We start from the raw sequence: 14545 nt of genomic DNA, 5'->3' as shown, positions 1-14545 counted from the left end.
AAAAGCTTACCACAAAACGGAAAAGTTATGACAAATCAGACTATAAGGCAAAAAGAAAGTGCAGCTTTATGGTTTCATGGACAAAAGAATTTCTGTGGCTGCAATATGACGAGCTAAATAACCAGGGGTGCACATAAGTGGTCCACAGGTGCCCATTCGCTGTCAAAATAAAAATCGCGCACAAGATCAGAAGTTGCAACGCGCGTTTGCGTACATAAGATTTTCTGGAGGAGGACAGACGTTTGTTTAGAACTCTTAAAGATGTCGAAGAAGCTCCTTTAAGCAATTACTGTGATGTTCCTCCACCTCCAAAGAAATGTCAGAAGGAGTCCGAACCACAAAAGAAGCGCATATTCTCGGAAAAGTGGTTGCAGGAGGTGAGCTGGCTTCAAACAAATGATGAACGCACAGAGATGTGGTGCAGAATGTGCCGTGAAAATCCCACTCTAGTGGACAAAAACAGTGCCTTTTATATGGACGCAAACGCTCGTTGCAACTTCTTATCTGGTGCGCGTCTTTTATTTTGACAGCGAATGCGCACATGCGTGTAAATAACATAATGTTCTGCCGGGTGTGTTGTTGGTTTCCCTCGATTTCTGAGTCGACAAGCGCATTTGTTACTGGGACCAGTAATTTTAAGAAAGGCCCCCATTAGAACCCATGAGAAATGCAAGAAATGCATTATTGCTCAGTCTGCAATATCTTTCCCAGAACAAACACCAATTGCAAATAACATACTAAAAATAAACCTGAAAAATCTGTTTAGAACAGCGTACTATGTTGCAAAGAGTGAACTACCACTGGCACAATTTAGCAGTCTTTGCAAACTTCAAAAAGCAAATGGCCTCGATCTTGGTTCCACTTGCCTCTTACCCGTGGAAATTTCAAATTCAGAATCTGACACAGACTGATTCATACACAGTTCTTACAAGGTCAAAGAAATTTCTGTTCAATTAGAACCAAGTATTTGAGTTGATGATTGTAATTTTTATACAATGTTGTAATTTGTGTTTCAACAATTTTTTGATTAATGTTTTGTTTCCGTTATAATATTATACTTTAATGTATAATAATGTAACGGAAACAAAACAGGAAACAAAACATCAATCAAAAAATTGCTCTCTTTTTTATTCGGGCTACTTAAATTTATTTTGGGCTACCAAAAACTGAAGAGTCCCTGCCCGAAGGGCTACCAGGGATTTTGAAATTTTGCGAGCCCTGACATTGTTCAGCTGCTCTGATGGAAGATGGCTTTAAAATGAACTTTCATTATATACAACATGGAGTCCATCAGCAGTGTGTGGCTGTTTTTATGCAGCTCACATCAAATCATCACAAGTGATACAGAACATACAAATATTGATCACACAATGCAAACATAACTCACTGAAGGTTTGCAGAATATTAAATGAGCAGGGCCAGAGTCTGAGTTTGTTTGAGGCTTTAAGAGAGGAAGAGACTCACTGAGCAGCTGGAGCCACTCAGAGCTTTAACTTCAATGTCCTGAAACTTCTTCTTTCAAATCAAATGTGAATGATCACAAAACACTAGTGAATATTTCACACAGCGTCACAGACGAGTGTAAACAGCACGAACACAATGTTGATATTGAAGTGATCAAGGCTACTTTAGCTGCTCCCTCATCACAAGGAGTCACCTGATGATGCAGGAAAGTGTCTCTGGGATGTTTAAGAGTTTGGAAGTTCTGTAGTTGGTTCCTCTGGTTTGTAGTCAGTCAGTTTTAGTAAAGACGTCCAGTCAGGTTCACTTCCAAAGTGCTCCTGAATGAAACACAGCAGCTAAGCTGTTTGGTGCTGTGCTTTCACACAGGTGAAGGCTGAAAAAGGGGGCGTGGCCTCCTCGTCTGGCACAGTGAAAACTCAGAGCAGCTGCTCAGGCTAAGGAGGTGATCAGGTTCAGAGGTGGCTCGCCATCTCCTTCATCACAGAGAATCCAACGCAAACAGCATTTCCTGTCATATAAACATTGTAGAAAACAGACGTTACTGCATTAAACCAAGAAATACCAGGATTCAGTGACCATAGCAAATATAAAATCTAAACTCTCCAAATACTCCAACGTACATGAATAATACAACACTGTATTACAGCTGTTCTCACACAGTGTTCTACCTTTTTACAGCAGTGACATAATTATTTGATCCTCTGCTCAATTTATGAGTTTGCTGACTTCCAAAGAAATAAACAGACTCTGATTTTTATCAAAGTTTTATTTTACTGAAGACAGAAAATCAACAAAGATCCAGATGAAACTCACAAACATTGCAAAGTGTGTCAGCAGTGTGTGGTTGTTTTAATGCAGCTCACATCAAATCATCACTGAATGTTTCAGAATCAGAATCGTGTTTATTGGCCAAGTATATGTGCAGACACATACAGGGAATTTGGTTCCGGTAGATGGTGGCTCTCAAGCACAGCAATGTAAATCACACACACACACACGTGTCTATATATACACATACATACACAAAGCTGTGTAAACCAACTATAAATAACGAATCTAAACTTATATACATAAAATACAGAAATGAATGAGGTGGAATGAATACTACAAAATGTACATAAGGTGCAGCTGCAGTCTGGCAGTGGGAGCAGTGTGACAGGTCAACTGTTAAGAAGGGAGATGGCGAGGGGAAAGTAACTGTTCCTGTGTCGGGTGGTCCTGGTCTGCAGGCTTCTGTACCGTCTGCCAGAGTCTGTACAGTCTGTGTCCAGGATGTGAGGGGTCTGTGATGATTTTCCCTGCCCGTTTCCTGGTTCTTGAGAGGTACAGGTCCTGGATGGAGGGCAGGGGGGCGCCGATGATCCTTTCTGCTGCCCGTACAGTCCGCTGCAGTCTGCTCCTGTCCTGTTTAGTGGCTGCACCATACCAGACTGTGATGGAGGAGCACAGGACAGACTCAATGACCGCAGTGTAGAACTGGATCAGCAGCTCCTGTGGAAGACTGTACTTCCCCAGTTGTCTCAGGAAGTACATCCTCTGCTGGGTCTTTTTGAGGATGGAGTTGATGTTGGTCTCCCACTTCAGGTCCTGGGAGATGGTGGTACCCAGGAACTTGAAGATCTTCACAGTCGACACAGGGCTGTCTGATATGGTGAGGGGGAGCAGAGTTGAGGGATGTCTCCTGAAGTCCACCGTCATCTCTACAGTTTTAAGAGTGTTCAGCTCCAGATTGTGCTAACTGCACCAGAGTACCAGCCGCTCAACTTCCTGCCGGTATGCAGACTCATCACCATCTTGAATGAGGCCAATGACAGTGGTGTCATCTGCAAACTTCAGGAGTTTAACAGCCGAGTTCTTGGAGGTGCAGTCGTTAGTGTAGAGGGAGAACAGTAGTGGTGAGAGGACACATCCTTGAGGGGCACCAATACCGAGAGACCGAGTTTCAGAGGTGATCTCCCCCAGCCTCACTTGTTGCTTTCTGTCTGTCAGGAAGCTGGTGACACGCTGAGCTGGGAGAGTTTGGAGGAAAGAAGTTCAGGCACAATGGTGTTAAAAGCCGAACTAAAGTCCACAAACAGGACCCTGGCATAAGTTCCCGGGCGGTCGAGGTGTTGCAGGATGTAATGCAGCCCCATGTTCACTGCATCATCCACTGACCTGTTTGCCCGGTAGGCAAACTGCAGAGGGTCCAGCTGGTGGCCTGTAATGTCTTTCAGATGGGCTAACACCAGTCGTTCGAAGGATTTCATGACCACAGACGTCAGGGTGACAGGTCTGTAGTCATTCAGTCCTGTGATGGTGGGTTTCTTGGGAACAGGGATGATGGTGGAGCGTTTGAAGCAGGAGGGAACTTCACACAGCTCCAGGGATCTGTTGAAGATGCGAGTAAAGATGGGAGCCAGCTGTTCAGCACAGGTTTTGAGGCAGGAGGGTGAGACGCCGTCTGGTCCGGGGGCTTTCCTGGGCTTCTGTTTCTGGAATAGTCGGCTCACATCCTCAGTGTGTATTCTGAGTTTCAGGGAGGAGGAAAGGGGGGTGAGAGGTGTGGTGGAGGTCGTTGAGTCTGGATTGGGGAGGGTGGTGGTGGTCGTTAGGTCTGGATTGGGGAGGGTGGGGGTGGTCGTTGAGACTGGATTGGGGAGGGGGAGGGTGAAGGGGGGAGAGGTGGAAGGTGTGTTGGTGGTCAATGTCTGAAGCAATGTCCCTGGGGAGGAGAGGGTGGGGCGTGGGAGTCTGTCTGTCTCAAACCTGCAGTAGAAAGTGCTTAACTCGTTAGCCAGGTCTTTGTTTGCTTCAATAGTGGGTGGGGGGCGTCTGTATCTGGTGATTTCCTGCAGGCCCCTCCACACTGACGCTGGGTCGTTGGCTGAGAGCCGTTCTTCCAGCTTCTGGGAGTAGATGCTTTTAGCTGCTTTGATCTCCTTGGTCAGTGTGTTCCTGGCTTGCTTGTACAGGGCCCTGTCACCACTTCTGTAGGCGTCCTCCTTGGCCTTACGAAGATGTTGAAGTTTAGGAGTGAACCATGGTTTATTGTTCTTGTATGTGCAAAAGGTCTTTGTTGGCACACACACGTCTTCACAGAAACTTATGTATGATGTCACAGTGTCCGTGAGCTCATCTAGGTTCTCAGATGCAGCTTCAAAAACAGTCCAATCAGTGGAGTCAAAACAGTCCTGCAGTTCCTGCTTTGCTGCGTTAGTCCACTTCTTCACAGTTTTGACTACAGGCTTGGCACGTTTAAGTTTTTGCCTATAAACTGGAATAAGATGGACCATGCAGTGATCAGAATGTCCCAAAGCTGCCCGGGGCACAGAGCGATAGGCATCTTTTAGAGTGGTGTAGCAGTGATCCAGTATGATGTTGTCCCTGGTGGGGCAGTCTATATGCTGTCTGTATTTAGGGAGTTCGTAGTTTAGGTTTGCTCTGTTAAAATCCCCAAGAATAATTGTAAAGGAATCCGGGAATTTCCTCTCCAGGGTAGTAATCTGGTCAGCCAGCTCGCACAGTGCGTTGTTCGCGTTGGCCTGTGGAGGGATGTAAACTCCGACCAGCATGAAGGAAGAAAACTCCCGCGTTGAATAAAAAGGTTTACAGTTGATGAAAAAACTTTCCAAGTGCCAAGTGTGGGCTGCAGTGTTTCTATAACACTGTGACATCAGTACACCAACCTTCATTAATGTAGAAGCAGACTCCACCACCCTTTGTTTTCCCTGAGAGCTCTGTTTCGCGGTCCGTCCGGTGAAGTTGGAAGCCCGGCAGATTTAAGACAGCGTCTGGGACTCGCTCACTGAGCCAGGTTTCAGTGAAGCAGAGGGCAGCAGAGCGTGCAAAATTTCCTTCTTATTGTTCCAGAGTTGATGCTGAGACATCAGATGAAGACAGAACGAGGATCTTTGTGAGTCTGTTCTGTGCAGCAGCAGAGAGAGAGCAGCAGACAGGAGAGAAGATCCTGGAGCTGTTAGCATCAGTGTGCACATACAAAAATAGTCGTCTTAAACAGAAATGGTGTGACTTCCTCCTGGACCTGTACTCTTATGAGACTAAAACAGGTCTGAGTGTCCTTCCACGATTACAGTCAGTTTTCCAGTCAGCTCCTGCAGTCTGGTCCATAGACCTCTCAGAGAGAAAGACCTCCATCCTCCTGGAGCTGCTGAAACTCCAACCAGAGAAGAAACAAGTGGAGCTGACAGGCTGCTCACATGAAGAGAGTGAAGTGAGGAGTTTGCTGCAGTGTCTGCCTTTTATCTCACAGCTCAGGTAAGTCAGATTATATTCAGAAGCTTAGTGAAGAGTTTTGATGGAGAACATGCGTTCACCACATGCAGTATACACATAGTATATAGTTACTTTACAAAGAAAGCAGAAAACAACTTTTTCTATTAATTTAATCTTAAATTAAAATAAAGTTTTTACAGTCTCTTCTTGATTTAAAGAAGCTTCTAAAAGTGGAATTTTGACAAATTTCTAAAATATTTGTGTTTTCTTCTTTTTATGAGGATTAATAAATTAGTTATGTGCTGCAACTGAGATAATATGTTTCCCTCTTTTATGATATATTTAACATGGAGCATCATTATGTACAGGAAACATGGACCAGATGGAGTCCATCAGCAGTGTGTGGCTGTTTTTATGCAGCTCACATCAAATCATCACTAAATGTTTCCTTCTTATTGTTACAGTTTTGATGTTTGGAATCGTCATGAAGCAGTCAGGATCTTTGTGAGTCTGTTCTGTGCAGCAGCAGAGAGAGAGCAGCAGACAGGAGAGAAGATCCTGGAGCTGTTAGCATCAGTGTGCACATATCAAACATTCCCTCTTCATGAGAGACACATGGAGAAGTATTATCAGAGTGACTTTCTGTTGGATCTGTGCTCCCATGTGAAGGACTGTGAGACTAAAACAGGTCTGAGTGTCCTTCCATCATTACAGTCAGTTTTCCAGTCAGCTCCTGCAGTCTGGATCATAAACCTCTCAAAGAGAAAGACCTCCATCTTCCTGGAGGTGCTGAAACTCCAACCAGAGAAGAAACAAGTGGAGTTGTTTATATGGCGAGGAAAAGAAGAAGAAGAGAGTGAATTGAGGAGTTTCCTGCAGTGTCTGCCTTTTATCTCACAGCTCAGGTAAATAACATGCTCTTCACAGAAGTCAAATATCTGTAAGAAAAGATGTGCTGTGAAAATAAGTGATGAAAATATTTGAAGCTCCATAATTTGTAAAGTGATGATTTTGTCTTGTGCTGCTTGTTTGTCATCAGCATCATATGTTTGACTTTATCTACATGGATCATGTTATAAATGTATTCAGACTCTGTCATATTTCAGAGGGAAACGTTCTCACTGTGTTTCACTGACTTGTTCAGCTGTTTGTTGCTATGAAGTTTCATATTTTCTATAAATATCAGACGACTTTTAATGCTTATCAGGACAACAGGATCTAGAATAAAGACGTTCTCATCAGAAAGGTTAGATTTATATTTGATAGGATCATGTGACTGAGCTCATGCAGCAGAGAGTGTTGGAGTGCACACATGCAAGAAACATCCTTTACACCTGAATCCATCATCGCCATGGAAACAGCATGAAAGCAAACTCAACGAGTCCTTCAGTGACGTAACTCAGTAAATGAATGAGTTACATGAAGCTGGACTTTATCTCTGACTTTGTTTTACTGAGCATGATGATGATGATGGTGGTAGCAGCTCTATAGTGAGCAGATGAAGATTTCAGACAGCAGAGAGGTGTGTGATGTGAGCAGCAGGTGAAGCTGCTGTTGTAGATGTTGTTGTTCCCCTCTGTGTGTTTCTGTATTGTTGATGTTTAGTGTTTTACTTTCTAAAGTCAGACAGCGAATAAAATAACAGTTACAGTTCAGTACGCAGTGATTTCACACACAGGATGAGTGTTTGTGTTGTGAGTCAGTAACTGTCTAAGAACATTGTTCAGCTGCTCTGATGGAAGATGGCTTTAAAATGAACTTTCATTATATACAACATGGAGTCCATCAGCAGTGTGCGGTTGTTTTTATGCAGCTCACATCAAATCATCACTAAATGTTTCCTTCTTATTGTTCCAGTGTTGTTCCTCTGAGGTCACGTCGTCATGAAGCAGTCAGGATCTTTGTGAGTCTGTTCTGTGCAGCAGCAGAGAGAGAGCAGCAGACAGGAGAGAAGATCCTGGAGCTGTTAGCATCAGTGTGCACATATCAAACATTCCCTCTTCATGAGAGACGCATAGATGAAGATGATGATGATTATCTGAAGCAATATCAGAGTGACTTCCTGTTGGATCTGTACTCCCATATGAAGGACTGTGAGACTAAAACAGGTCTGAGTGTCCTTCCATCATTACAGTCAGTTTTCCAGTCAGCTCCTGCAGTCTGGATCATAAACCTCTCAGAGAGAAAGACCTCCATCCTCCTGGAGCTGCTGAAACTCCAACCAGAGAAGAAACAAGTGGAGCTGACAGGCTGCTCACATGAAGAGAGTGAAGTGAGGAGTTTGCTGCAGTGTCTGCCTTTTATCTCACAGCTCAGGTACATGAATTCTTCTTTACATGATTAATTCCTCAGAAGACGAGATGCTCCCTGAAGTCAGCAGTGGAAACATTTTTCAGTATATGCATTTTAATATAATTGTATAATTGTACAGAGAGCTGAAGAGTGAAGCAGCTTGATCATAAGCAGGCTTTCTTTGTGTGAGCTGGCTTGATGAAAGCTAAACCTGCAGTCAGAGATGACAGCTGTGACAATGTGGGGAAAACTTTATGTTCACTCAGCTTCAGTCTCTGTCCACACTTACATAAAAGGGGGCCTTTGATTTGTTATTTCTGTCTTCTTCCACACTAAATGGACCAATCGAATGCCGCCTTCATCAGTCACAAACATGAGCACATGAATGGATGATAAACATCTATGAAGAAGTGAATGAATACAGGGAGTGCAGAATTATTAGGCAAGTTGTATTTTTGAGGAATAATTTTATTATTGAACAACAACCATGTTCTCAATGAACCCAAAAAACTCATTAATATCAAAGCTGAATGTTTTTGGAAGTTGTTTTTAGTTTTAGCTATTTTAGGGGGATATCTGTGTGTGCAGGTGACTATTACTGTGCATAATTATTAGGCACCTTAACAAAAAACAAATATATACCCATTTCAATTATTTATTTTTACCAGTGAAACCAATATAACATCTCCACATTCACAAATATACATTTCTGACATTCAAAAACAAAACAAAAACAAATCAGCGACCAATATAGCCACCTTTCTTTGCAAGGACACTCAAAAGCCTGCCATCCATGGATTCTGTCAGTGTTTTGATCTGTTCACCATCAACATTGCGTGCAGCAGCAACCACAGCCTCCCAGACACTGTTCAGAGAGGTGTACTGTTTTCCCTCCTTGTAAATCTCACATTTGATGATGGACCACAGGTTCTCAATGGGGTTCAGATCAGGTGAACAAGGTGGCCATGTCATTAGTTTTTCTTCTTTTATACCCTTTCTTGCCAGCCACGCTGTGGAGTACTTGGACGCGTGTGATGGAGCATTGTCCTGCATGAAAATCATGTTTTTCTTGAAGGATGCAGACTTCTTCCTGTACCACTGCTTGAAGAAGGTGTCTTCCAGAAACTGGCAGTAGGACTGGGAGTTGAGCTTGACTCCATCCTCAACCCGAAAAGGCCCCACAAGCTCATCTTTGATGATACCAGCCCAAACCAGTACTCCACCTCCACCTTGCTGGCGTCTGAGTCGGACTGGAGCTCTCTGCCCTTTACCAATCCAGCCACGGGCCCATCCATCTGGCCCATCAAGACTCACTCTCATTTCATCAGTCCATAAAACCTTAGAAAAATCAGTCTTGAGATATTTCTTGGCCCAGTCTTGACGTTTCAGCTTGTGTGTCTTGTTCAGTGGTGGTCGTCTTTCAGCCTTTCTTACCTTGGCCATGTCTCTGAGTATTGCACACCTTGTGCTTTTGGGCACTCCAGTGATGTTGCAGCTCTGAAATATGGCCAAACTGGTGGCAAGTGGCATCTTGGCAGCTGCACGCTTGACTTTTCTCAGTTCATGGGCAGTTATTTTGCGCCTTGGTTTTTCCACACGCTTCTTGCGACCCTGTTGACTATTTTGAATGAAACGCTTGATTGTTCGATGATCACGCTTCAGAAGCTTTGCAATTTTGAGACTGCTGCATCCCTCTGCAAGATATCTCACTATTTTTGACTTTTCTGAGCCTGTCAAGTCCTTCTTTTGACCCATTTTGCCAAAGGAAAGGACGTTGCCTAATAATTATGCACACCTGATATACGGTGTTGATGTCATTAGACCACACCCCTTCTCATTACAGAGATGCACATCACCTAATATGCTTAATTGGTAGTAGGCTTTCGAGCCTATACAGCTTGGAGTAAGACAACATGCATGAAGAGGATGATGTGGACAAAATACTCATTTGCCTAATAATTCTGCACTCCCTGTAGATGTGTGTGAGCGCTCTGTGCTGCGGTTTATTTGTAAGCTGACAGCTGCACATTAGAGCTGTAAGAAATATTTGTAAAAATTATTATTGAAAAAATATTTGCAGACCATTATCAATCAACCTTGAGCCGTGTCTCCTGTCCAGTACAGAACGAGTTCAGCTTGTCAAATTTACATAAATCCTCGATCGCTAGCAGTGCTGTATGTTTGTAAGTTTTCTTCCCCACAAACAAAACAATGTCGACGAAACCTTTTCACCATCAAAGGCTCCTGTGGTAGCTCCCAAGAGGCTGAGGAAGACGCTAACTATGGCACCAAAAGTTTGACTTCTGGACATGCTAAAGGAAGGTAGAAGTTACCGCATTTTTCAGATTATAAGACGCATTAAGCAAAGCCAAACAGTCAGAGAAGTCAAACTTGAGTCATTCTTCTTGCTTCGTCTACTTCTGTACCATTGATTCATTAATGTTGAATTCTCTGCAGCTGCTCTGTTCCCATGTTCTGAAAACAAGGTTTGATCTTTGGTTTGATTCGATAATACTGGACTTATTTTTCTAACAAGGTTTGAACTTTGTGTTTAAACAAGAGAGAAAAGAGTGAAAATGTTCATACCTGTCTGAGGAAAGTGTCTACAGCCTTCAAACATCTATAATAACTTTAAAAAATGAAGCTGACTACAGTACAGATTTCACCTATCGCGGGATATTTTTAGAACCTAACTGCTGCAATAAACGGGGGTCCGCTTTAAACATAAAATAATGACGCCTCTGCCTTTATATGGGGGGACAGTAACTGCATGTGTAAGTGTGTAAAAACCACAAACAGTAAGACGTGAAAAATGTGACGTGAAAAAAGACGCACAACTTTTGACGTTGCGTGATGAACCCCGTATTCCTCGTCCACGTAAATGCAAAGAAGGAGTTTTAAAAAATCTCAGTTTTAGATTATTCAAAATGCCGTTTACGTGTGAACGAAAGGCCCATACACATAGAAAAAGCTGTATAGGTGTGGACAGAGCTTAAAAAACGTAGAAGATTATTTTATTGCTACAAGTAAATGATTGCATTTTTACTATTATTTGTTTAATTGTTTACTAAAGGTTTGAGGTGTGAATTAAATTTCAAATCTAGTTGGTATTGGTATGGTGAGTAACCTTCAGTAATAGTAATAAATCACACAGCAATAAGACATTAATGTAGTTGTAAAATCTTGATAATGTATTAAGTAATCCATAGTATTCAGAATACGTTACAAAATACCTTTTGGGGCATGTAATCTGTAATCTGTAGTGGAATACATTTGAAAACTTACCTTCCCAACACTGGCTGTTTCATTATAAACAGGACACACATGGACAAGTGCATCAGCAGTGTGCGGTTGTTTTTATGCAGCTCACATCAAATCATCTCTAAATGTTTCCTTCTTATTGTTACAGGGTTCTTCCTCTGAGGTCACGTCTCCATGAAGCAGTCAGGATCTTTGTGAGTCTGTTCTGTGCAGCAGCAGAGAGAGAGCAGCAGACAGGAGAGAAGATCCTGGAGCTGTTAGCATCAGTGTGCACATATCAAACATTCCTTGTTCATGAGAGACACATAAATAAGTATTATCAGATTAGCTTCCTGTTGGATCTGTGCTCCCATGTGAAGGACTGTGAGACTAAAACAGGTCTGAGTGTCCTTCCATCATTACAGTCAGTTTTCCAGTCAGCTCCTGCAGTCTGGATCATAAACCTCTCAGAGAGAAAGACCTCCATCCTCCTGGAGCTGCTGAAACTCCAACCAGAGAAGAAACAAGTGGAGCTGACAGGCTGCTCACATGAAGAGAGTGAAGTGAGGAGTTTGCTGCAGTGTCTGCCTTTTATCTCACAGCTCAGGTACATGAATTCTTCTTTACATGATTAATTCCTCAGAAGACGAGATGCTCCCTGAAGTCAGCAGTGGAAACATTTTTCAGTATATGCATTTTAATATAATTGTATAATTGTACAGAGAGCTGAAGAGTGAAGCAGCTTGATCATAAGCAGGCTTTCTTTGTGTGAGCTGGCTTGATGAAAGCTAAACCTGCAGTCAGAGATGACAGCTGTGACAATGTGGGGAAAACTTTATGTTCACTCAGCTTCAGTCTCTGTCCACACTTACATAAAAGGGGGCCTTTGATTTGTTATTTCTGTCTTCTTCCACACTAAATGGACCAATCGAATGCCGCCTTCATCAGTCACAAACATGAGCACATGAATGGATGATAAACATTTATGAAGAAGTGAATGAATATATTTGTGTGAGCGCTCTGTGCTGCGGTTTATTTGTAAGCTGACAGCTGCACATTAGAGCTGTAAGAAATATTTGTAAAAATTATTATTGAAAAAATATTTGCAGACCATTATCAATCAACCTTGAGCCGTGTCTCCTGTCCAGTACAGAACGAGTTCAGCTTGTCAAATTTACATAAATCCTCGATCGCTAGCAGTGCTGTATGTTTGTAAGTTTTCTTCCCCACAAACAAAACAATGTCGACGAAACCTTTTCACCATCAAAGGCTCCTGTGGTAGCTCCCAAGAGGCTGAGGAAGACGCTAACTATGGCACCAAAAGTTTGACTTCTGGACATGCTAAAGGAAATGGTAAATGGTAAATGGCCTGTATTTATATAGCGCCTTACTAGTCCCTAAGGACCCCAAAGTGCTTTACACATCCAGTCATCCACTCATTCACACACTGGTGATGACAAGCTACATTGTAGCCACAGCCACCCTGGGGCGCACTGACAGAGGCGAGGCTGCCGGACACTGGCGCCACCAGGCCCTCTGACCACCACCAGTAGGCAACGGGTGAAGTGTCTTGCCCAAGGACACAACGACCGAAACTGTCCAAGCCGGGGCTCGAACCGGCAACCTTCCAATTACAAGGCGAACTCCCAACTCTTGAGCCACGAGGTAGAAGTTACCGCATTTTTCAGATTATAAGACGCATTAAGCAAAGCCAAACAGTCAGAGAAGTCAAACTTGAGTCATTCTTCTTGCTTCGTCTACTTCTGTACCATTGATTCATTAATGTTGAATTCTCTGCAGCTGCTCTGTTCCCATGTTCTGAAAACAAGGTTTGATCTTTGGTTTGATTCTATAATACTGGACTTATTTTTCTAACAAGGTTTGAACTTTGTGTTTAAACAAGAGAGAGAAGAGTGAAAATGTTCATACCTGTCTGAGGAAAGTGTCTACAGCCTTCAAACATCTATAATAACTTTAAAAAATGAAGCTGACTACTGTACAGATTTCACCTATCGCGGGATATTTTTAGAACCTAACTGCTGCAATAAACGGGGGTCCGCTTTAAACATAAAATAATGACGCCTCTGCCTTTATATGGGGGGACAGTAACTGCATGTGTAAGTGTGTAAAAACCACAAACAGTAAGACGTGAAAAATGTGACGTGAAAAAAGGCGCACAACTTTTGACGTTGCGTGATGAACCCCGTATTCCTCGTCCACGTAAATGCAAAGAAGGAGTTTTAAAAAATCTCAGTTTTAGATTATTCAAAATGCCGTTTACGTGTGAACGAAAGGCCCATACACATAGAAAAAGCTGTATAGGTGTGGACAGAGCTTAAAAGAGTTAGTAGATTATTTTATTGCTACAAGTAAATGATTGCAGTTTACTCTTATTTGTTTAATTGTTTACTAAAGGTTTTAGGTTTGAAATAAATTTCAAATCTAGTTGGTTTTGGTATGGTGAGTAACCTTCAGTAATAGTAATAAATCACACAGCAATAAGACATTAATGTAGTTGTAAAATCTTGATAATATATTAAGTAATAATAATAATATAATAAACTTTATTTATAAAGCACACTAAAAAACCAAGGGTATACCAAGGTGCTTGACAAAAATAAAATAGGAAAAGGGAGATGGGAGGGAAAAGAGAAAGGACCTGGCACGTATCAATTATAAAAACCTTGACAATCATAAGATATAAAAGTAGTTCACAAGCATAACGGATAAACATGTACAACGCACACCAAGTGTTAACTAGGTGGAAAGGCAAGATTAAACAAATAAGTCTTCAGCCGTGATTTAAACAGTGGCATAGAGTCAGACGTCCGGATAGCAACAGGAAGGTTGTTCCATAAGACCGGGGCAGCTACAGCAAACGCACGGTCACCACGAGACTTCAGCCGAGAACGAGGTTGCTCCAGAAAAATTTGGGTAGCAGATCTAAGTGCTCTGACAGGAGTGTGTAACCTGAGAAGCTCATTGAGGTAGCTCGGCGCCAAGTTATTAATGGTTTTGTAGGTGAAAAGTAATATTTTAAATTGAATACGGTATTTAATTGGAAGCCAGTGCAAGCCAGCAAGAACAGGAGTGATGGAAGAAAACTTCCTGCTACCTGTCAAAAGGCGTGCCGCCGCATTCTGGACAGTCTGCAATCTAACGAGAAGGGTGGAGGAAAGGCCAATGTAAAGAGAGTTGCAGTAGTCCAACCTGGAAGTCACGAATGCGTGAATGAGTTTTTCCAGGTCAATGTGAGGAATATAGCGCTTAGCCTTAGAAATGAGGCGCAGCTGATTAAAACTAGACCTCACAACAGCAGACACTTGCTTGTCAA

The 14545-nt window shown here is 42.5% G+C and overlaps 1 protein-coding gene across 7 annotated transcripts in view; it reads left to right on the top strand.

Annotated features, from left to right (window-relative positions):
- Positions 1–14545, top strand: part of LOC146389485 (uncharacterized) — a 53880-nt gene that overhangs the window by 17733 nt on the left and 21602 nt on the right. For 4 of the 7 annotated variants that reach the window (XM_084909890.1, XM_084909881.1, XM_084909861.1 and 1 more), the window contains 4 exons: positions 5317–5721; positions 6144–6584; positions 7537–7995; positions 11381–11818. In XM_084909890.1, coding sequence (XP_084766016.1) covers positions 5317–5721; positions 6144–6584; positions 7537–7995; positions 11381–11818 — 1743 coding nt within the window. The remainder of the gene's footprint in view (positions 1–5316; positions 5722–6143; positions 6585–7536; positions 7996–11380; positions 11819–14545) is intronic. The other 3 variants (XM_084909910.1, XM_084909872.1, XM_084909901.1) reach the window with 2 other exon arrangements.

The sequence above is a fragment of the Perissodus microlepis genome, chromosome 3 (genome assembly GCF_051167445.1).
Source record: "Perissodus microlepis isolate ML-2025 ecotype Zambia chromosome 3, ASM5116744v1, whole genome shotgun sequence".
Lineage (NCBI taxonomy): Eukaryota > Metazoa > Chordata > Actinopteri > Cichliformes > Cichlidae > Perissodus > Perissodus microlepis.
This window is presented reverse-complemented; position numbering and strand designations above follow the sequence as displayed.